General features: G+C 48.8%; 1 protein-coding gene across 1 annotated transcript; it reads right to left on the bottom strand.

Moving 5' to 3' along the window:
- Positions 1–683: 683 nt before the first annotated feature.
- LOC143959502 (glutathione hydrolase 6-like) lies at positions 684–21,111 on the bottom strand. The gene is made up of 4 exons (XM_077468180.1): positions 20,964–21,111; positions 17,235–17,611; positions 12,006–12,119; positions 684–4,582 (listed from the first exon to the last, which is right to left on the bottom strand). The coding sequence occupies exons 1-4, from the start codon at positions 21,047–21,049 to the stop codon at positions 3,387–3,389; spliced, it is 1,773 nt and encodes a 590-aa protein (XP_077324306.1). The 5' UTR covers positions 21,050–21,111; the 3' UTR covers positions 684–3,386.
- Positions 21,112–24,337: the final 3,226 nt, after the last annotated feature.

The following is a 24,337-nucleotide window of genomic DNA, read 5'->3' as shown; positions in this document are numbered from 1 at the left end:
ACCATTCCTATGAAAACAAGTAAAAGTGTGATGTGGAATGTTTTTAAAAGGCAACATATAGGCATGGACTCCCTCACATTATGCAATGCCTGCATATTCAGTGGGCAGCCTTGTGCACAGCCATATCATGGTAAGGGAAGAGGGCTTGATCTGTGCTTCAACTTCCAAAAGGTTGGGATTTGCAGAGGCAATCTAGTCTTTTTGGGACACTCTGAGACCTTGGAGAACTCTGGGCTCTTGGAACACTCTAGGATCTTGGGACACTTTGGGCTCTATGTACATTCTGTGCTCTATGGACATTCTGGTCTCTCAGGGTACTCAGTGCTCTATAGGCTCTTGAGACAGTATGGGCTCTTGGTGCTCTGTGGTCATTCTGTGCTCTATGGACATTCTAGGCTCTTGGTGCACTCCATGCTCTATAGGCTCATGAGACAGTCTGGGCTCTTGGGGCACTTGGTGCTCTATGGACATTCTGGGCTCTATGAACATTCTGGGGCCTTGGAGAACCTTTTCAAGGGCCAACCTGTAAATAAACTGTCAATAAATCTATGCAAGTTATTTCCTGGGATCTCCTTCTATTCTCCAGAAGAATTTGTGTAGAAGGTTTGTGGTCATCACCAGTGTCCCCTATAAAAGACAATCGATGAACTCTTCAGTCTGAGAAATAACCATAACACATACAATTTGACCAGTGCTAAATATTTATATGGGTCACAGGAAACCCTGATAAGGATCTAGAGTGGTTCTACTCCAATATAACAAAAATACACTCAGTATTTTATTTGTACTGCAAAACACACATTTTATATATTTCCATATTTAACATTTAGGGTGCTTTTCTAGTTTTAAACTAGATTTTAAATTGGATTTAACTATAAATAATGTTCAGTGCAGTTCCTGGTGACAAATACATACAGAAATACAAAAAATATTTCAAACATTATTAGACTTCATTAAAAAAAAGTGCAATTCAATTGATCTGTTGCATAGAATTGTGCGTGAATGAGTCAGGAGTGAGTGTGGCGAACAACAGAACCTTGTAATATGGTAATAGCAAAAAGCATTTGTATGAAATAACCAACCAGACCCTGAAAAAAAAAAAGTAGCTTTCTGCCCCGCATCCAAATATAGATGTTTGGTCCCTCCAAAAGGTAGGTCCCTGTCTAACACCCCAAAGGCAGGTCCCTTCCTTCCACTGATGGTAGGCTTCGTATTCCCCTCCAAAATGTAAACAGGTCTCCCCAAAAGGAATGTCTCTGCCATCCAAATATAGATCTCTGCTTTCTCCTCAAAAAGTACAGTAGACCCCTGACTAACCCTCAAAAGGTATTCCCCGGAACATGTAGACAAGTCTCTGTCTCCTCACCAAAAGGTAGATCACCGTCTCCCCAAAAAGGTAGACCCCCCATTTTTAGACCCCCCCTCTTTGCCTCACAACCAAATATAGATCTCTGGACTCTCCAAAGTTAGATCCCTACTTCTCCACCAAAGGTAGAGCACTGCCTTGCCCCAAAAGGTAGACCCCCCAAAGCATAAGCTCAGGCACAACACCAAAGAAGATCTCTACATCCCTCCAAAAAGTAGATTGCTGCCTCCCCAATCAAAAGGTAGGTCCCTGCCCCACCAACTCTCCGTTTCACCATCTTAAAAAGGTAGGTCCCACCCTTCCAAAAGGTTGATTTCCACTTTCCTTTCAAAGGTAGGTCTTTATCTCTCCCCCAAAGGTAGGTCTAGTCTTTCATCCAATTATATGTCTCTGCATCACTCCAAAGGAAGCTTTCTGCATCCTTCCATGGGTAAGTCTCTACCTCCTCCCCCAAACATAGGTCAGTTCCTCCCCACAAAAAGTAGGATTCTGTCTCCTCCCAATATATATGTCTTTGCAATTTAGAAGTATGCCACCTTAAGGTAGGTCACTGCCACCCCACAAGGTAAGTGTGTTCTCTTACATTTGATCAGTTTCACAATGTACTGGAGCGTACCACAAGTAATACAAAAAAAAAAAAAACACAGAACCAAGACGAGATGGGTTCCTGAAAGAATACTCAGTTCAACGAACTCCCTAAGGAACTATCATCTTTACTTGACACAGCCAAACTTTTGAGATAGCATTTCATTATTGCTTGTAAAATACTATTATACTTTAAGCTGCATGTAAACCTATAAGCATGGCGTAGATCAGGGATATGCAATTAGCGGACCTCCAGCTGTTGCAGAACTATGAATCCCATGAGGCACAGCAAGACGCTGATAGGCACAAGCATGAAACCTAGAGGCAGAGGCATGATGGGACTTGTAGTTTTGCAACAGCTGGAGGTCCGCTAATTGCAGATCCCTGGCGTAGAGCATGGCCAATAACTTCCAATGTGAAATCAAATTGATGACAGCATTCCTGTTCTACACTTCTTCCCCATAATGTTTCCTGTGAGTCAGCCGCTTCATATAAAACGGGAGGTCTGCAGCTCATCAGCAGGTAAAACATGGAGTATAAGACCCCTAAAGTAGCTTCATGGGTTACGAACATCACCAAATGATCCCTGCAGGGCCAGGAAAGAGTCAAACGCCCCACAAGACTGTACAGGTTTAGGGCCGTTTAGGTTTTTTTACCCCATGAGATTACTATGGGGGGGGGGGTTGATCGTTTACTATACATTCAGTTGAGCTGTAATGAGCCTTGCGGGACCTCAATGAGCTTGCACTGCTTATCAAACGCCGGTAGATGTTCCTGGGCAGAAACACCAAGGGTTGAGGGTAATTGGGGGCAGATGGCAAAGTAATTAATCGTTAACGGAAGGCACAGAGTGAACTGTGTCAAAATTTAATACTTTTCAAAATTCCCCAATAATTACCCAAACAAGACTTCACTTCAACAGCCGAGTTGACAGTAGTGATAAATTATACACCACTGCCTAGTCCTTCATGTTGGGTCATACCCTTGGCGGACAGCACCAGATGCAAAGGCCAAGCAGGGTCTTTTCCCGTGCCCCGCGCTACCAGTAAACCCAAAAAGAAGCTGATGACATTCCAAAAAATCCAACATAAGTGTAAATTTATTGTTCAAGACATGGGAGGTGTCCTAGGGGGGGCTTTGTCTTAAAGCCTGCCTGGAACAATAAAGTTACACTTATTTTGGATTTAAGGGAATGTCATCAGTTTCCTTTTATATTTACTGGAAGATCTGGGCACAGGAAAAGCCCCTACTTGGCATGATGGTGTAAACTCTTGGGATCTGAGCGTCCAGCCAACCCTTCAACAGACATTGGTACCATATCAAAGTCCATGCTGATAAAATACTATTTAGCTTGCTAAACATAACTGAAAAGAGAACTTCTTGTCCATGGAAGCCATCTTCGAGGAGCTTATTTTTGACATTAATTAGGAAATGGCTAAAGTCCAGCAGTATAACAGCAAGGTCCATGAGACTTCATAACATGCACATGTTCTGCCTGAACTTCCACCGCCACTACCGGCTCTGTGCTGTTACCCTGCAGCCCAAAGTACTCCATCCAGGGGTCAGAGCCTACAGGTTGAACCTCCACCAGGGATCCAGTCACGGATTCCGTCAGGTCCTTCTCCAAGAGGAGATGACGTATGATAACTTGAGCCAGGGAGAATGGCACTGAACTTCCCCCGTAAGCGGACAACCCGATCACGTCATTATCCTCCCCATATATCAGCACTGATGGGCAGGCCCAGTAAAGGGGTCTGGAGCTCTGCAAGGAAACCTGACTTTGAACAAAGTCACTGAGAAGGATCCCTGTAGATGAAGAAACAAACCCGGATCCAAAGGTGCTGTTGAGCGTGAGGGACAACACAAAGATATCTCCAGAAGCGTCAGCTATCATGACATTGCTTCCAACAGGCGCCGGGCTCCATGTGGGCAGCTGTAAAGGAGATAATTGGGAAGATAAGTCTCTAGGCCAGGCTCCACTCTGTGTATACATCGCCTTCGAAAAATTTAGGAGACGCTCAGAAACCGACTCCATGCTTTGCTCATGCTCTTCTTCGTAAATCTTTTGAATGGAGTTGGAGAGGATTTTCCCGGCAGTGGGACCACCAGAAGTGAACAAAGTTAGTGCATCCAAGTGAAGTGTCAGCGGGTCTTCTAGGGTAAGATATCTGGAGATGGACTCTCTGAATTTCTTATCTTCTGTAACCCCAATGTCACTCATCAGACTGTGTATGAGGTCATCTGAAAGCGCAGGGTCTGAAACGGAACTTCCAATCTTATCCAAGAGTTTGCCCAGCGTGGGATTTTCTACTCTCTCTCCAACGTCTTTAAGATTTTGTTGAGGATCACAGAAGAGGTTCCGCAGACCCTCAGAGCTTAGAACCTTCTCGTGATTTGCCATAAGAGCAGCACGAAGGCTGGAGTCCACCAAGAATCCCTTTTCTGATAGAATGACAGCAGAACTTACTAGCTGAGCCCAGGGTTTCATTCCGTACTTCTGATGAAGCACCCATAACCCCTGAAGAACCTGAGGTACTCCATATGAAATTGAAGACGTTTCTCTGGGTATTGCATTTAATACTGAGGTGTTCTGTGAGGCTTGGTTGAAATAGATGGATGAGAAGACTCCACCTGAAATGACATATGGCGAGATGACTTAGCTTTATGCTAGTTATTTGGTTGCATTTCAGCAAGAAAGAGAAAAAAAATTCCACATAAACCAAATTATTTCCTATTTCCCCCCCTAAATTCCACCAGTCCCCTCCCTCTTACCTTCCCAACTACGCTCGCGACAATGTTGAGTAGCCTAGATCTCACAAGATGATCCTGCACTTGGCTACATGGCATTCCCCAGGATCTTCTCATCAGGTGGATGATGTAACTCCCTACCACTGCAGAGGTTGGGGAAGGTAAGGAACGGAAGGTGGAACATCTGCTTTAGGTACCAGGTTATTGATGATGTGTAGGCGATCACTGGAGAGGTAAGTAGAAGTTGACTGGTGGAATATAGTGGGTAATTGGACACATAAGTGAGATGATTGGTCTCCATAGTGCATGTGGCAGCATCATCCTCACTCTTTCCAATTGTAGGTCCTCCCAATTACCTTCTACCCCTTGATGTGTAGATCCTCCCAATTACCTTCTACCCCTTGATGTGTAGATCCTCCCAATTACCTTCTACCCCTTGATGAGCTCCCAATCACTTTTTCCCACCAAATGTGTCCTTCCAATCATTTTCTACTCCCTCCTCCCAGTGTGTAAGTCCTCCCAATCACCTTCTACTACCCATGTGTAGGTTTTCCCAAACATCTTCTACCTCTGGGGCATACAGTAGGTCTTCCCAATTATATCCTACCTCATGATGTGTAGGTTTGCGTCTTCCTAATTATCTTCTACCCCATTATGTATAGATTGTCTCTGTCAGGGCTGGCTTAGCCCTTCCTCCTCTGGGGTGGCCGCTCAGCTGTCGGCTAATTGCCAGCTCTCTTCTCTTTCCACAGTTACCAGCTGTTCCCGATGATGCTCCACTGACCTGCCTATTTAAAGCCTTCCTGCTCACTTTTTCATTTGCCTTCACGTTGGTCACATCAATAGGAACCATCTCCTGATCTTTGTTTCAAGACTGGCTTGCTGACATCCCACCTGGCTTCTTATCCTGCTTGCGGTTGCTCTCCTTGGATCCCTGACTTCAGGCCTGGCTGATTACCCGATCTGGTTAATGAACTTTGGACTGGCTGACTACCCGATCTGGCTACTGGACTCTGGCTATGCTTGACTACACTTTTTTCTATTTACTTTTTTATTTTTTATTAATAAACAAGTGTGATTTGATTGTACTTCTGTCTCGGTCTGTTTCATGGTTCCTGACATTGTCTCAATCAACTTCTACACCTTGCTATGCTGGTTTTCCTAATCACCTTCTACACCTCTACATGTAGATCCACCCAAACATCTCCTACCCCTGATGTATAGGTCTCCTCAATCATCTTGATTGGTAGAGTGTAGGGAGCAATTAGAAGTTTAAAGTGGTTTGGTACCTAAAAATGAAACTTCATCTTATTAAAATCACCATATTGAATACTTACCTAAATGAACCCTGAAAAAAAAAATTATTCTTTACTTACCTTTTATTTCAGATGTTTCTGCTGACTTCCGGGTTGTCCTCCCGTGGGAGTAGGCGTGGTTATCGTCCTCGCAATGGTCCCTGGGAAATTTCTAAGCTATTTCCCAAGAATCCATGGGGGGACAATGAAATTGCGAAATCTCGCGAGATTTCGTTAGGACGCCGGTCACGTGACGAGGGCGTGCCCGAATTTGCCATTTTTAAAGTGGGCAGGCAGCTGTATCTGCCATTACCACTATTGCACACTGAGCATGTGCGAGATGGAGCGGAGCATGCTGGGAGCCGAGCGTCATCGATACACAGGAAGTAAATGCCTGTGGGCTTCAGACGCCCACACTTAAAATGGAAAACGCCAGAGCACTTTTTTAAAAGTCATCCCGAGGAAAAGAATCGTCGCACCGGGGGTCAAAAAAACGCCAGACGTGGATGCTAAGCGAAGGTAGCAGTCGCCCACCTGTAACACAGGTAAGAAAAAAAAAAAAAAAAAGAGCGGAATCCCGCTTTAAAAAAAAAAAAAAAAACCTAATTCTACAAATCAACATCCTTCTTCTCTATACCAATCAACTTCCAGTTACTCCTTATACTCTACCAATCATCTATTACTTATGTGTCCAATTACATACTATACTCCGCCAGTCACCTTCTTCTACTTACCTCTCCAGTGATCGCCTACACTTCATCAATAACCCGATACCTAAAGCAGATGTCCCACCTTCAGTTCCTTAACTTCCTCAACCTCTGCAGTGTAGGGCGTTATGTCATCCACCTACCAAGAAGAACCTCGGGGGAAGGCCATGTAGCCAAAATCTCACAAGAAGACCCTGCAGCGCAGTTCCGGATCATCTTGTGCGATCTGGGCTACTCAACATTCTTGTGAATGCAGTTGTAAAGTTTCTAGGCAAACCATAGGGGGTCGAGGGGCCCCAAGAAAGGAGGTGAGTTGGGCATTAATATCCACAAAAACAGTTGTTTACGTAGATGAACCGGAGCATGCCAAAATACATCAAGAAACCTGGCCGGAAAGAGTGAGGATGATGCTGCCACCTGCACTATGGAGATCAGGGAAGGGTAAGTATATTATCTAAGTATATTTCCCCCACGGGTATATTTTATGGAGGGGATCATGGTTTCCAACCGTCAGTAAATTTACTGACAGCATGTGTTTTTTTGCAACTGTCTGTAAATATTAGAGGCTGATAATTTGTCCTGCCGTATTGACTCTGAGGCCGCGTACACACGGACGGACTGTTCGCCCAACTTTGTTTGTCAAACAGTTTCGGCAAACAGTCCGCTCAAAATTAGCATGGACGGACATGGCCACACACGGCACTTTTTGAGCAGACTGTTTCAGCGAACTGTTTGCCAAACAGTTCGCTCAACTTTTGAAATGAACGGACTCGCCCACGTAAGGCGGAGGCAAATCCGCCCATTTCGAGCGCGTGTACAGGTAGGCGGGGCCCGCGAAGGAGACGTCGCGGGCTCCGCCGCCTGGAATGGACTTAAAGGGGAACCCCAACGCCGAAAAAAATCGGCATGGGGTCCCCCCAAAGTCCACAACAGACCCTTGTCCGAGCACGCTACCCGGCCGGCCAGGAAAGGGGGGCGAGCGAGCGCGCCCCCCCTCCTGAGCCGTACCAGGCCGCGTGCCCTCAACATGGGGGGGTGCCTTGGAGAAGGGGGGGCCACGCGGCCCCCCCACCCCAAAGCACCTTGTCCCCATGTTGATGAGGACAAGGGCCTCTTCCCGACAACCCTGGCCGTTGGTTGTCGGGGTCTGCGGGCGGGGGGCTTATCGGAATCTGGGAGCCCCCTTTAAGAAGGGGGCCCCCGGATACCGGCCCCCCACCCTATGTGAATGAGTATGGGGTACAATGTACCCCTACCCATTCACCTGTGAAATAAAGTACAAAAAAAAAACACAACACAGAGAAAAAATATTTTATTGCACAGCTCCGGGGGGTCTTCCGTCTTCGGGGGTCTTCTCGCCGGACTCCTCCGCTATCTTCGTGTAGCTCTTTTACTAGCGGAGGAGCCCGGCTTTCTCCCTCCCCGCCGCCGGCCTCTTCTCCCGACTTCGGGGGTCTTGTCCCCCTCTTCGGTTCTTCTGCCGGGCCACCGCGCCTTCTTGTAGCTCTTTTACAGGCGGTGGCCCGGTCTTCTGTCGCCGCTGTCGCTGTCGCCGCCTTCCGTTCTTCTTCTTCTTCTTCTTGTTCTTCTTCTTCTTCCCCAGGAGATGTTGACACGTCGCTCTCTCCGGCCGGAATGCCAGAGCCGCGCTGTGCGGTCACTTATATAGTGACAATGGGGCGGTGTCACATGGTATATGTCACATGGGTTGGTCACATGGGTTGATGTCACATGGGGACTATGACATCGTAAGGGGGCGGGGTCACCATGTGACCAACCCATGTGACATATACCATGTGACACCGCCCCATTGTCACTATATAAGTGACCGCACAGCGCAGCTCTGGCATTCCGGCCGGAGAGAGCGACGTGTCAACATCTCCTGGGGAAGAAGAAGAAGAACAAGAAGAAGAACGGAAGGCGGCGACGGCGACGGCGACAGCGACAGAAGACCGGGCCACCGCCTGTAAAAGAGCTACAAGAAGGCGCGGTGGCCCGGCAGAAGAACCGAAGGCAGCGCCGACAGAAGACCGGGCCACCGCCTGCAAAAGAGCTACAAGAAGGCGCGGTGGCCCGGCAGAAGAACCGAAGAGGGGGACAAGACCCCCGAAGTCGGGAGAAGAGGCCGGCGGCGGGGAGGGAGAAAGCCGGGCTCCTCCGCTAGTAAAAGAGCTACACGAAGATAGCGGAGGAGTCCGGCGAGAAGACCCCCGAAGACGGAAGACCCCCGGAGCTGTGCAATAAAATATTTTTTCTCTGTGTTGTGTTTTTTTTTGTACTTTATTTCACAGGTGAATGGGTAGGGGTACATTGTACCCCATACTCATTCACATAGGGTGGGGGGCCGGTATCCGGGGGCCCCCTTCTTAAAGGGGGCTCCCGGATTCCGATAAGCCCCCCGCCCGCAGACCCCGACAACCAACGGCCAGGGTTGTCGGGAAGAGGCCCTTGTCCTCATCAACATGGGGACAAGGTGCTTTGGGGTGGGGGGGGCCGCGCGGCCCCCCCTTCCCCAAGGCACCCCCCCATGTTGAGGGCACGCGGCCTGGTACGGCTCAGGAGGGGGGGCGCGCTCGCTCGCCCCCCTTTCCTGGCCGGCCGGGTAGCGTGCTCGGACAAGGGTCTGTTGTGGACTTTGGGGGAACCCCCACGCCGATTTTTTCGGCGTTGGGGTTCCCCTTTAAGCCCATTCCAGGCGGCGGAGCCCGCGACGTCTCCTTCGCGGGCCCCGCCTACCTGTACACGCGCTCGAAATGAGCAGACTTTCCTCCGAGCGGGAACAGTTTGCTCATTTCGAAAGTAGCCTACACACGGACGGACTGTTCGCTCAAACACAGTTTCAGCGGACAGTTTTTCGGAATTTCTGAAAGACTTTGTCCGTCAAACTGTCCGCTGAAACTGTCCGCTGAAAGCCCACACACGGGCGGACTGTCCGCCCAAACACTGTTCAGCGGACAAGGTTGGGCGAACAGTCCGCCCGTGTGTACGCGGCCTTACTTGTTATGTTTATTGTCAGTGTTTCCATATCATGTTTATACTGTTTAAATATTGGATTGTCTTAGTTTTTTTTTCCCAGTCATTTTTCAGGTTGTCAGAAAAAAATAAAATAAAAAAAAATGTGCTCTCTCAGTAGATTTTCCATGTTTTGCCAGTAAAAAAATGCTGCAGGAGGTTGGCAACCCTGGAGTGGAGGTGGGGCAACTTGAATAAGTGGGTACTCCTATTCACCTTCTACCCTCTGATGTGTAGGTCCTCCTAATCATACTCTACCTCCCAATGTGCAGGTCCTCCAAAACACTTTTTACACCTCAGTGTAGGTCCCCCCAATCAACTGTTATCCATCTGATGTGTAAACCCTACAAATCACCTTCTATCCCCCGATGTGTAGGTCCTCCCAATCACTGCCTACCCCTTGATGTGTAGATCCTCCCAATTACCTTCTACCCCTTGATGTGTAGGTCCTCCCAATCACCTTCTACCCCTTGATGTGTAGGTCCTCCCAATTACCTTCTACCCCTTGATGTGTAGGTCCTCCCAATTACCTTCTACCCCTTGATGTGTAGGTCCTCCCAATTACCTTCTACCCCTTGATGTGTAGGTCCTCCCAATTACCTTCTACCCCTTGATGTGTAGATCCTCCCAATCACCTTCTACCCTTGATGTGTAGATCCTCCCAATTACCTTCTACCCCTTGATGTGTAGAGCCTCCCAATTACCTTCTACCCCTTGATATGTAGGTCCTCCTAATCATACTCTACCTCCCAATGTGCAGGTCCTCCAAAACACTTTTTACACCTCAGTGTAGGTCCCCCCAGTCAACTGTTATCCATCTGATGTGTAAACCCTTCAAATCACCTTCTACCCCTTGATGTGTAGATCCCTCCCAATCATCTTCTACCCCTTGATGTGTAGGTCCTCCCAATCACCTTCTACCCCTTGATGTGTAGAGCCTCCCAATTACCTTCTACCCCTTGATGTGTAGGTCCTCCCAATTACCTTCTACCCCTTGATGTGTAGGTCCTCCCAATCACTGCCTACCCCTTGATGTGTAGGTCCTCCCAATCACTGTCTACCCCTTGATGTGTAGATCCTCCCAATTACCTTCTACCCCTTGATGTGTAGATCCTCCCAATTACCTTCTACCCCTTGATGTGTAGATCCTCCCAATTACCTTCTACCCCTTGATGTGTAGATCCTCCCAATTACCTTCTACCCCTTGATGAGCTCCCAATCACCTTTTCCCACCAAATGTGTCCTTCCAATCATTTTCTACTCCCTCCTCCCAGTGTGTAAGTCCTCCCAATCACCTTCTACTACCCATGTGTAGGTTTTCCTAAACATCTTCTACCTCTGGGGCATACAGAAGGTCTTCCCAATTATATCCTACCTCATGATGTGTAGGTATGCGTCTTCCTAATTATCTTCTACCCCATGATGTATAGATTGTCTGTCAGGGCTGGCTTAGCCCTTCCTCCTCTGGGCTGGCCGCTCAGCTGTCGGCTAATTGGCAGCTCTCTTCTCTTTTCACAGTTACCAGCTGTTCCCGATGATGCTCGTCTGACCTGCCTATTTAAAGCCTTCCTGCTCACTTTTCCATTTGCCTTCGCGTTGGTCACATCACTAGGAACCATCTCCTGATCTTTGTTTCAAGACTGGCTTGCTGACATCCCTCCTGCCTTCTCAACATGCTTGCAGTTGCTCTCCTTGGATCCCTGACTTCAGGCCTGGCTGATTACCCGATCTGGTTAATGAACTTTGGACTGGCTGACTACCTGATCTGGCTACTGGACTCTGGCTATGCTTGACTACGCTTTTTTCTATTTACCTTTTTATTTTTTATTAATAAACAAGTGTGATTTGATTGTACTTCTGTCTCAGTCTGTTTCATGGTTCCTGACATTGTCTCAATCAACTTCTACACCTTGCTATGCTGGTTTTCCTAATCACCTTCTACACCTCTACATGTAGATCCACCCAAACATCTCCTACCCCTGATGTATAGGTCTCCTCAATCATCTTCTGACCCCTGATGTGTAGATCCTCCCAATCATCTTTTACCACCTGATATGAAGGTCCTCCAGTCACCTTCTAGTCTCAATGTATAGTTCCTCCCATCACCTTTTACTGCCCCACCACCTTCCCATATGAAGGTCCACGCAAAACATCTTCTACCTTTGATGTGTAAGTCTTTCCAATCATCTTCCCCCCCCCCCCCCCTCTGATGTGTATGTATAGGTCATCCCAATCACATTTATGTATAGTCTGTAGCACCAATCCTACAGGTGAAGGTAGACAATCACTTACCCAAGCTGGAAGTGTGTGGGTGTACAACCACCAAACAGAACACAGCAGAGATTCCTGCATCAACCACCGAACCCCCCGACTGGAGGATGTCCCGAGCCAACATGGAGCATGTCTCTGTCACCATGGAAAGAAAAGAGTAACATGTGATGAATGTGAGGGAGTAATTATGAACAGTGATGGGTCACATTCAACTGGACTTGTTCTGTCATGATGAATGGGCGGCACAGTGGTGTAGTGGTTAGCACTCTCGCCTAGCAGTAAAAATGGTCGCTGGTTCAAATCCCAACCATGACACTACCTGCCTGGAGTTTGCATGTTCTCCCTGTGCCTGTGTGGGTTTCCTCCGGGTACTCCGGTTTCCTCCCACACTCCAAAGACATGCTGATAGGTTAATTGCCCTTTGTCCAAAATTGGCCCTAGTATATGAATGGGGATCGTGGATTGTGGGCTCCTTGAGGGTAGGGACCGATGTGAGAGTGCAATGCACAGGGATAGGGGCAATTGTAGACACTCACTCAGGTTGAACTGGATGGACTGGTGTCTTTATTCAACCTTACTATGTAACTATGATGATGTTTACTCCTCATTTAATTAGATTATTTATTGTATCATCCTTATTTCTAATGAGTGTCAGGAACGTTCTCAATTATTTATACCCCAATATGCCAGGAACTTCTCCCAGTAATTTTAGCAACTTCATCCAATCACCATGGCGTGTGTAACAACAGAAAAAAAAAAGATGTTGATTGTTCAAGAACCTGGTGGGAGGTGTGAGCATTGCAGTGCACCCTGTTCTGTTCCAAGTCTGAATGGGGCGGGTCTCAAATTTAAACCTCTCATCCTGTTCTTGGGTATGGGTTACACTATCATCAGGGGTGCCGTCATTTGATGGCACCCCTGATGAACCCAGACAGGTCTCTGGTAGATTGGTATAGCGGCAGGGGAAGACTCAGAGAGGAGGAAGAGGCAGGGGGAAGACTCGGAGAGGAGGAAGAAGAGGCAGGGGGGGAAGACTCGGAGAGGAGGAAGAAGAGGCAGGGGGGGAAGACTCGGAGAGGAGGAAGACTCGGAGAGGAGGAAGACTCGGAGAGGAGGAAGAGGGGGGGGGAGAGGAGGAGAGGAGGAAGGAGCAGGGGGGGAAGACTCGGGAGAGGAGGAAGGAGCAGGGGGGGGGAAGACTCGGAGAGGAGGAAGGAAGAGGCAGGGGGGAAGACTCGGAGAGGAGGAAGAAGAGGCAGGGGGGGAAGACTCGGAGAGGAGGAAGACTCGGAGAGGAGGAAGAAGAGGCAGGGGGGGGAAGACTCCGGAGAGGAGGAAGAGGGGGGGGGAGAGGAGGAGAGGAAGGAAGGAGCAGGGGGGGAAGACTCGGAGAGGAGGAAGGAGCAGGGGGGGGGGGGGAAGACTCGGAGAGGGAGGAAGGAGCAGGGGGGGGGAAGACTCGGAGAGGAGGAAGGAAGCAGGGGGGGGGGGGGAAGACTCGGAGAGGAGGAAGGGAGCAGGGGGGGGGGGGGAAGACTTGGAGAGGAGGAAGGAGCAGGGGGGGGGAAGACTCGGAGAGGAGGAAGGAGCAGGGGGGGGGGAAGACTCGGAGAGGAGGAAGGAGCAGAGGGGGGGGAAGACTCGGAGAGGAGGAAGGAGCAGGGGGGGGGGAAGACTCGGAGAGGGAGGAAGGAGCAGGGGGGGGGGGAAGACTCGGAGAGGAGGAAGGAGCAGGGGGGGAAAGACTCGGAGAGGAGGAAGGAGCAGGGGGGGGGGGGGAAGACTCGGAGAGGAGGAAGGAGCAGGGGGGGGGGAAGACTCGGAGAGGGAGGAAGGAGCAGGGGGGGGGGGAAGACTCGGAGAGGAGGAAGGAGCAGGGGGGAAGATTGGGAGAGGAGGAAGGAGCAGGGGGGGAAGACTCGGAGAGGAGGAAGGAGCAGGGGGGGAGAAAGACTCGGAGAGGAGGAAGGAGCAGGGGGGGGGGGGAAGACTCGGAGAGGAGGAAGGAGCAGGGGGGGGGGAAGACTCGGAGAGGAGGAAGGAGCAGGGGGGGGGAAGACTCGGAGAGGAGGAAGAGCAGGGGGGGGAAGATTGGGAGAGGAGGAAGGAGCAGGGGGGGAAGACTCGGAGAGGAGGAAGGGGCAGGGGGGGAAGACTCGGAGAGGAGGAAGGGGCAGGGGGGGAAGACTCGGAGAGGAGGAAGGAGCAGGGGGGGGAAGACTCGGAGAGGAGGAAGGAGCAGGGGGGGGAAGACTCGGAGAGGAGGAAGGAGCAGGGGGGGGAAGACTCGGAGAGGAGGAAGGAGGCAGGGGGGGAAGACTCGGAGAGGAGGAAGAGGCAGGGGGGAAGACTCAGAGGAGGAGGAGGAGGAGGAGGAAGGAGCAGGGGAAAGAGTCAGAGAGGAGGAAACTGTTTTTACATTTGGTGCATAACAAAAGCTAGTAGAAACGAGTGTTGAAAATGATATTCCTAAATTGATATATCACTAAAAAGTAAAATACAAAAAGGATAAGAAAAATGGGAGGGGGGGGGGGGTCTCATAAGGAGAGCCCTCAAAGTTGGACAAAATTAGTCCGGTACCTCATCCTAAAGATTCATTACACAAAGACCCCAACTACTAAACTAGAAGGACTATAACTGTATCAATAGGTAAAAATGTATCAAAAATATTTATTGTATGGAGTAAAAACATTGGAAAAACATGAAATTGTACATATGTACCACAAACGAAACATAAAACAAAAAATAGGAACATAAAAATGTTCTTCTTAGTGTTGATTATCACCAACCCCACATCCATGGGGGGGGATGTCAGACTTGCTGTTGCTCCGATGTAGGTTGCGTTTCGTGGGGCACAGCTCACTTCTCAGGAAATGTAAAAACACAGACAATACACTAGAATAAACAATGCAAATGTCAGTCAAGATCACATCTCATCACTCAGTGTAGTGGTCTAGTGATCTATTGCCACATATTTTGAAATTTTGTATAAAAAAAAAGGAGATATATAAATGGAGTAGAAGAGTATATCATATGTATTCTTCACACAATCAGCGGCCGCTCCCTCCTGATCAGATGGCACAGTCCACACACAGTTTGTAAGGGGGTCAGGCTCCTATATGAACATTCCAGATGGAATGATACATCATATGGGTAGTAGAGTCATCCATACAGTATATCATCATATTGCCAAGTACACTATATGATTAGGCCAAGGATATCATAATGTGGGCAGGGGGCGGACTGACCATTGGGGCCACTCGGGCACTGCCCGAGGGCCCCGTTCCACTAGGGGGCCCCCCCATCAGGGTTTCCAGCCTCAGTAAAACCAGGGAAAGTATGTAAAAATCTTTTTTTTTTTTTTTTTTTTTTACATCTGTCTCTGAAATGTCCCTCACCGACATCCTTTTGGTCTAAAAATCCAGAGATTATTCCTGCCCCGCCTCTCCAGTACCTTCTCAGCCAATAGAAACATGTCTGTGTATACTGTGTTTGTGTATACTGTGTGTGTGTGTGTTTGTGTATACTGTGTGGCCCCATAATCTCCTATTGCCCGGGGGCCCCATGAGTTGTCAGTCTGCCCCTGGAGGGACAGTATTAATACGTTAGGCCTTCGCAGGTTGGAACGGGAGCATGTTCTGGTCTTATAGGGTGGAGCGGGGAAAGACCAATGGGAGGAAGTTTAACATCTGTCTGTGTATACGGTGTGATTGTATACTGTGTGTGTGTGCATGTGTATATACTGTGTGGCCCCATAATGTCTGATTGCCTGGGGGCCCCATAAGTTGTCAGTCCGCCACTGAATGTGGGGGGTCCCAAAATTACAAACTACACCCCTATTGTTTATTCTAGTGTGTGCCTGAAGAAGTGAGTTGTGCCCTGCGAAACGCAACCTGCGTCGGAGCAACAGCAAGTCTTACATCCCCCCCATGGATGGTGATAATCTGAGAAGAACATTTTTTATGTTCATTTTTTGATACATATGTACAATTTCATGTTTTTCCAAAGTTTTTATGCTGTGCAATAAATATTTTTGATACTTGTTTACCTATCAGTAGCGTTATAGTCCTTCTAGTTTAGTAGTAATGGTCTTTGTGTAATAAAATACAAAGGAAAATTATAAAACCAAAAAAAAAAAAAACTATCCACAACTTTCTTAACCACTTTCAGCCCCCGGACCATTTTGCTGGTCAAAGACCAGACCACTTTTTGCGATTCGGCACTGCGTCACTTTAACTGACAATTGCGCGGTCGTGCGACGTGGCTCCCAAACAAAATTGACGTCCTTTTTTTCCCACAAATAGAGCTTTCTTTTGGTGGTATTTGATCACCTCTACGGTTTTTATTTTTTGCGCTATAAACAAAAATAGAGCGACAATTTTGAAAAAAAAAAAAACGCATTATTTTTTACTTTTTGTTATAATAAATATCCCCCAAAAATATATAAAAAAAACATTTTTTTCCCTCAGTTTAGGCCGATACGTATTCTTCTACATATTTTTGGTAAAAAAAAAAAAAAAAAAAAAAAAAATCACAATAAGCGATTATTGATTGGTTTGCGCAAAAGTTATAGCGTTTACAAAATATGGATAGTTTTATAGCATTTTTATTAATAATTTTTTATTATTTTTTTTTTTTACTAGTAATGGCGGCGATCAGCGATTTTTATTGTGACTGCGACATTGCGGCGGACACATCAGACATTTTTGACACGTTTTTGGGACCATTGTCATTTATACAGTAATCAGTGCTATATAAATGCAGTGATTCCTGTGTAAATGACACTGGCAGTGAAGGGGTTAACCAGTGGGTGGCAGTGTAGGGGTTAAGTGTTCCTAGGGGTGTGTTACTAACTGTGGGGGGGGGTTGGGCTTTCATTTAGTGAACACTGATCTCTCGCTCCAATCACATGGAGCAGAGATCAGCGTCACTAGTTGCTAGGCAGAATGGAGAAATGTTGTTTACAACGGCACTTCCTCCATTCGGCAGCTCCGTGAGACGATTGCGGCGATCGAGTCTGCGGGTCCCGCGACCGGACTCACGGGGGTCCCGACCAGCGCGGGAGAGCGCCGCCGGCGGCGCGCTCCCGATGGCAGGGCGGCAAATTTAAAAAGGGACGTACGTGTACGCCCATTTGCCTGCCCGTGCCATTCTGTCGACATACATCGTCGTTTTGCGCTGGTCGGCAAGTGGTTAAAATACCCCTAAGAGGTCGTAGGGTTCTATAGATCACCAGATTATATTCCTCACCAGAGTCGGTAACGGCTGCTGCTTGGTGGAAGGTGCCTCCAAAATGGTGATGGCCAGAAGAAGAGTTCCCGTCTTCATCTCCCTCAGCCTCTTCTTGGTCCGACGTTTGGGAATCATGGTGGTGGTGGTGGTGGTGGCGACCTTCTCCTAGCTCTTCATGGTTGGCCATTGATGGGGGACCTCCAGAAACATTACTATCTGAGGACTCGTCGAGGTGGACACCAAATTTTGGTTGGGTAGCCGGCGTTTCTGTATTTCTGAACTCGACATCGTACAAGACAAAGCCGACGGCCACCACCAGTAGGAGTAAGGAGGAGAAGATTCGAAAACAGGATTCTCGATAGCGTTTGCGGATGATGGGCGATGGCGGCGACTGGCTGCAAGACCAATGAAAATGATTTATTCTATTATATCATTATAATAAACTCGTATTGTTCTCACCAAACCAAGTTATGGGTTCGAGTATCTCGTCCCCGAAGAAATACTGAATACACGGACACCGGGGGGGGGGGTCGGACTTTGAATTGGTTTTAATCTGTATTAAAGAAATATTTTTTCATACATTTTGTATTTATTATTATATTCTATATATCATCATGTTTGGTATCTCATCTCCTCTTCATATCTTTCCATATCACCACCTCCCCAATCTCTGACCATGGCTACCATATCTAGCACAAAAAGAAGTTCTGGTATCCTTCTGGTATGGGTTTGGCAAATGAAGTAGTGTTGGTACAAGTGCTATAGAAGCAAATGGAAAGCAGAGTAGGGTTTAAGCCCCGGACCATTTTGCTGGCCAAAGACCAGAGCGCTTTCTGCGATTCGGCACTGCGCCGATTTAACTGACAATTGCGCGGTCGTGCGACGTGCCTCACAAACAAATATAAAATAGATTAAATGCCAACATCAACTCCTTCACACCATGGAGGTCCCGACGTGCACTTTTCATTTCATGTTGTGTGGGAAGATATGCAAATTCACACACAATGTGATCAGAGCCTGAGAGTTGTCATTGAGGGATATGAGTTTTGTATGGAAGAACACACATAGCACCGCCCCCTCACTGACACCCAGCACCGCCCCCCTCACCGACACCCAGCACCGCCCCCCTCACCGACACCCAGCACCGCCCCCCTCACCGACACCCAGCACCGCCCCCCTCACCGACACCCAGCACCACCCCCCTCACCGACACCCAGCACCGCCCTCCTCACCGACACCCAGCACCGCCCCCCTCACCGACACCCAGCACCGCCCTCCTCACCAACACCCAGCACCGCCCCCCTCACCGACACCCAGCACCACCCCCCTCACCGACACCCAGCACCGCCCTCCTCACCGACACCCAGCACCGCCCCCCTCACCGACACCCAGCACCGCCCCCCTCACCGACACCCAGCACCGCCCTCCTCACCGACACCCAGCACCGCCCTCCTCACCGACACCCAGCACCGCCCTCCTCACCGACACCCAGCACCACCCCCCTCACCGACACCCAGCACCGCCCTCCTCACCAACACCCAGCACCGCCCCCCTCACCGACACCCAGCACCGCCCCCCTCACCGACACCCAGCACCGCCCTCCTCACCGACACCCAGCACCGCCCCCCTCACCGACACCCAGCACCGCCCTCCTCACCGACACCCAGCACCGCCCTCCTCACCAACACCCAGCACCGCCCCCCTCACCGACACCCAGCACCGCCCCCCTCACCGACACCCAGCACCACCCCCCTCACCGACACCCAGCACCGCCCTCCTCACCAACACCCAGCACCGCCCCCCTCACCGACACCCAGCACCGCCCCCCTCACCGACACCCAGCACCGCCCTCCTCACCGACACCCAGCACCGCCCTCCTCACCGACACCCAGCACCGCCCTCCTCACCGACACCCAGCACCGCCCCCCTCACCGACACCCAGCACCGCCCTCCTCACCGACACCCAGCACCGCCCCCCTCACCGACACCCAGCACCGCCCCCCTCACCGACACCCAGCACCGCCCCCCTCACCGACACCCAGCACCGCCCTCCTCACCGACACCCAGCACCGCCCCCCTCACCGACACCCAGCACCGCCCCCCTCACCGACACCCAGCACCGCCCCCCTCACCGACACCCAGCACCACCCCCCTCACCGACACCCAGCACCGCCCTCCTCACCGACACCCAGCACCGCCCTCCTCACCGACACCCAGCACCGCCCCCCTCACCGACACCCAGCACCGCCCTCCTCTCCGACACCCAGCACCGCCCTCCTCACCGACACCCAGCACCGCCCTCCTCACCGACACCCAGCACCGCCCCCCTCACCGACACCCAGCACCGCCCCCCTCACCGACACCCAGCACCGCCCCCCTCACCGACACCCAGCACCGCCCCCCTCACCGACACCCAGCACCGCCCCCCTCACCGACACCCAGCACCGCCCTCCTCCTCACCGACACCCAGCACCGCCCTCCTCCTCACCGACACCCAGCACCGCCCTCCTCCTCACCGACACCCAGCACCGCCCTCCTCCTCACCGACACCCAGCACCGCCCTCCTCCTCACCGACACCCAGCACCGCCCTCCTCCTCACCGACACCCAGCACCGCCCTCCTCCTCACCGACACCCAGCACCGCCCTCCTCCTCACCGACACCCAGCACCGCCCTCCTCCTCACCGACACCCAGCACCGCCCTCCTCCTCACCGACACCCAGCACCGCCCTCCTCCTCACCGACACCCAGCACCGCCCTCCTCCTCACCGACACCCAGCACCGCCCTCCTCCTCACCGACACCCAGCACCGCCCTCCTCACCGACACCCAGCACCGCCCTCCTCACCGACACCCAGCACCGCCCTCCTCACCGACACCCAGCAACATCCAGCCGTACAGGTCTGACACACTCCACCGGCAGAACCCGATACACCGGTTGTGCTGGTGACAGCACACAACTCCATCCCCCACACTACAGTATACATCACTGCTAAACAATATGTATACAGCTGTTCCTGGCCAATATATACATCTTTGTGGACATTATATATATATATATAGACTATATTATCGAAAGTATTGGGACACCTGCCTTTACACACACATGAACTTCAATGGCATTCCAGCTTTGGTCCGGAGAGTTCAATATTGAGTTGGCCCTTTGCAGCTACAACAGCTTCACCTCTTCTGGGAAGGTTTAGGAGACGTGTCTATGGGAATGTTTCACCATTCTTCCAGAAGTGCATTTGTGAGGTCAGGCACTGATGTTGGATGAGAAGGCCTGGCTCGCAGTCTCCGCTCTAATTCATCCCAAAGGTGTTCTATCGGGTTGAGGTCAGGACTCTGTGCAGGCTGGATACAAAATGCCCCTCCCCACACACACACACACACACTTTTCACATATTTATTTGTATAATTTTCCTTCCACTTCACAATTATGTGACACTTTGTGTTGGTTCATCACATAAAATCCCAATAAAATACATTTATGGTTTTCAGTGTAACATGAGAAGATGTGGGGAATGTCAGGGGTGTGAATACTTTAAGACACTGTATATATTTGTTACCGGTATACAGATACCGAGTACAGAGCAAACCCGACCTCCGCACAGCACAGAGTACATCACTGTATATACACTAATCAGTATACAGAGATAGTCATACCTGTACAGGTGGATGGAGACCCCTCCCCCCGGGATATATATAGTATATGTATAGATGGTGACCCCCCTACATAGAGATATTACCTGTACAGGTGGATGGAGACCTCCCCCTCCTCCCCCGGGGAGTTCTGCACTTTCTGGTATCGGATTTCGGGTCTCGGTGGAGCCATCAGTCCCTGTCCTCACCTCTTCCTGACTCACCTGTTACCAGACACACCCGAGACACGCCCATCACCTCTCCATCTCCGCCCATCACCTCTCCATCTCCGCCCACTACCTGTCCATCTCCGCCCAATACCTATCCATCTCCGCCCACCACCTCTCCATCTCCGCCCATCACCTGTCCATCTCCGCCCATCACCTGTCCATCTCCGACCACCACCTCTCCATCTCCGCCCACTACCTGCCCATCTCCGCCCATCACCTGTTCATCTTCGCCCACCTCTATACGAGTCTTACGCTCTTCTGTCCCCTCCCCGCAGTCTTCAGCCGTTCCCACTCCGCTCGGTGTCCCGCCCACTTTCAGTTATCCTCCGCCCCCTCCTCCATTCTACCTGGCTGCTGGGCTGGTAGAAGCCACTCCCACCCTCCTAGTGGTCCCGCCCCGCTGTACCGCCCCACCCCAGTGCTGAGAGCCAGTGACAGGGAGTTCTCCCCGCGGTCCGACACTATCACCTGGAAGGAGGAGGAGTCTCCTAATATTATAATATAATATCATTACTCCTCCCACCTATATATATATTACTAAAGCTATACATATTCTGTATTATTTATTATCATTTATTATACCCTCCTATTATTTTATATTATATGTTATAACCCCTCCTATTATTTTATATTATATGTTATAACCCCTCCTATTATTATTATTATTATTATTATTATTATTACCCCTCTTATTATTATTATTATTACCCCTCCTATTATTATTATTATTATTATTATTATTATTATTACCCCTCCTATTATTATTATTATTATTATTATTATTACCCCTCCTATTATTATTATTATTATTATTACCCCTCTTATTATTATTATTATTATTATTACCCCTCCTATTATTATTATTATTATTATTATTACCCCTCTTATTATTATTATTATTATTATTACCCCTCTTATTATTATTATTATTATTATTATTATTACCCCTCCTATTATTATTATTATTATTATTATTACCCCTCCTATTATTATTATTATTATTATTACCCCTCTTATTATTATTATTATTATTATTATTATTACCCCTCTTATTATTATTATTATTATTATTATTACCCCTCTTATTATTATTATTATTATTATTATTATTACCCCTCTTATTGTTATTATTACCCCTCCTATTACTATTATTATTATTATTATTATTACCCCTCCTATTATTATTATTATTATTATTATTATTATTACCCCTCTTATTATTATTATTATTATTATTATTATTATTATTATTACCCCTCTTATTATTATTATTATTACCCCTCTTATTATTATTATTATTATTATTACCCCTCCTATTATTATTATTATTATTATTATTACCCCTCCTATTATTATTATTATTATTATTATCCCTCCTATTATTATTATTATTACTCTCATCCTTATTTATTATCATTTATTATTACACACCCCTTATTTTATATGATTATTATTATTATTAAATTCATCCTTGTTAATATTATTGATCACACCCATCATCATCATCATTGATTGTTATGCTCTGTTTTCATCATTCTCTCCACATACACAGGCACGGTCCAAGCTGTCCAGGACTAGAGATGGGACTTTTGCAGGGGGGCTCAGTGATTACAATAAGTGTTAATCACTGGACATACTGGGGTCACTGGAGACATTGAAATCACTGGAGATACTGCAGTCACTGGAGAGACTAGAGACACTGGGCACACTGAGGTCACTAGAGATACTGGGGTCACTGGATACATGGTCAACACTGGGGTCACTGGGGATGTTGTGGTCCCTGGCGTCACTGGATGCACAGGGGACAATGGGGTCAGTGGAAATAATGGGGTCACCAGAAACTCTGAGGTCACTGGGGATACCGGGATCACTGGATATTTGGGTGACACTGGAGACACTGGGGTCATTGGAGATATTGTGGTCACTGTGGGGACTGGATACACAGGGGACACAGGAAACACTGAGGTCACTGGCATTGGCTGTTCTCTGGTTCCCCGAACAGTGAACAATTTGGGGTGTTTGCGGCAAATTCGAAAGCCGCGGAACACCCTGTAAAAGTCTATGGGAGAAATCTAAAGTGCTAATTTTAAAGGCTTATATACAAGTTATTGTCATAAAAAGTGTTTGGGGACCCGGGTCCTGCCCCAGGGGACATGCATCAATGCAAAAAAAAAGTTTTAAAAACTGCAGTTTTTTCGGGAGCAGTGATTTTAATAATGATTAAAGTGAAACAATAAAAGTGAAATATTCCTTTAAATTTCGTACCTGGGGGGTGTCTATAGTATGTCTGTAAAGGGGCGCATGTTTCCTGTGTTTAGAACTGCCAGAGAGCAAAATGACATTTCTAAAGGAAAATAAAGTAATTTAAAAGCACTAATGAATTGTCTGTCTGACAATACACATAACAGCTCATTGATAAAAAAACGGCATGGAATTTCCCCACAGGGGAACCCCGAATCAAAATTAAAAAAAACAAATGCGTGGGGGTCCCCCTAAATTCCATACCAGCCCCTTCAGGTCTGGTATGGATATTAAGGGGAACACCACACCAAAATGTAAAAAAAAAAAAAATGGCGTGGGGTCCCCCCAAAAATCCATATCAGAACCTTACCTGAGCACACAACCTGGCTGGTCGCAGGAAAAGAGGGGGGGGGGGTGAGAGAGAGCCCCCCTCCTGAACCGTACCAGGCCACATGCCCTCAACATTGGGAGGATGCTTTGACGTAGCCCCCCAAAGTACCTTGTTCCCATGTTGATGGGGACAAGGGCCTCATCCCCACAACCCTTGCCCAGTGGTTGTGGGGGTCTGTGGGCGGGGGGGCTTATCAGAATCTGGAAGCCCCCTTTAACAAGGGAACCCCCAGATCCCGCCCCCCCCCCTGTGTGAATTGGTAACGGGGTACAAAAGTACCCCTACCATGCACAAAAAAAAGTGACAAAAAGGTTAGAAAAGACAAAAGTCCTTTACTAAATTCTTCTTCTTTGCGCTTCTTCTTTCATCTTCTTTCTTCTGGTCTTCCTTCCGTGTTGTTCTTCTTCTCCATCTTCTTTTCCATCTTCTTCTTCATCTTCTTCTTCCTCCGCTCTTCTCGTCCTGCATCTTGCTCCGGCTTCTTCTCCACTCCATCCGCACAATCCGCCTCTGTGGGAGACTTCCACCGCGTGGCGCTTCGATTCTTCTGACACTTCTTAAATAACGGAGGGTGGGGCCACCCCATGACCTCGCCCCCCAACCCCCCCCCCCCCCATGC

This window comes from Lithobates pipiens, unplaced genomic scaffold, assembly GCF_037356315.1.
Source record: "Lithobates pipiens isolate NorthernLeopardFrog02 unplaced genomic scaffold, aLitPip1_a1.2 Scaffold_78, whole genome shotgun sequence".
NCBI classification, from domain to species: domain Eukaryota; kingdom Metazoa; phylum Chordata; class Amphibia; order Anura; family Ranidae; genus Lithobates; species Lithobates pipiens.
This window is presented reverse-complemented; position numbering and strand designations above follow the sequence as displayed.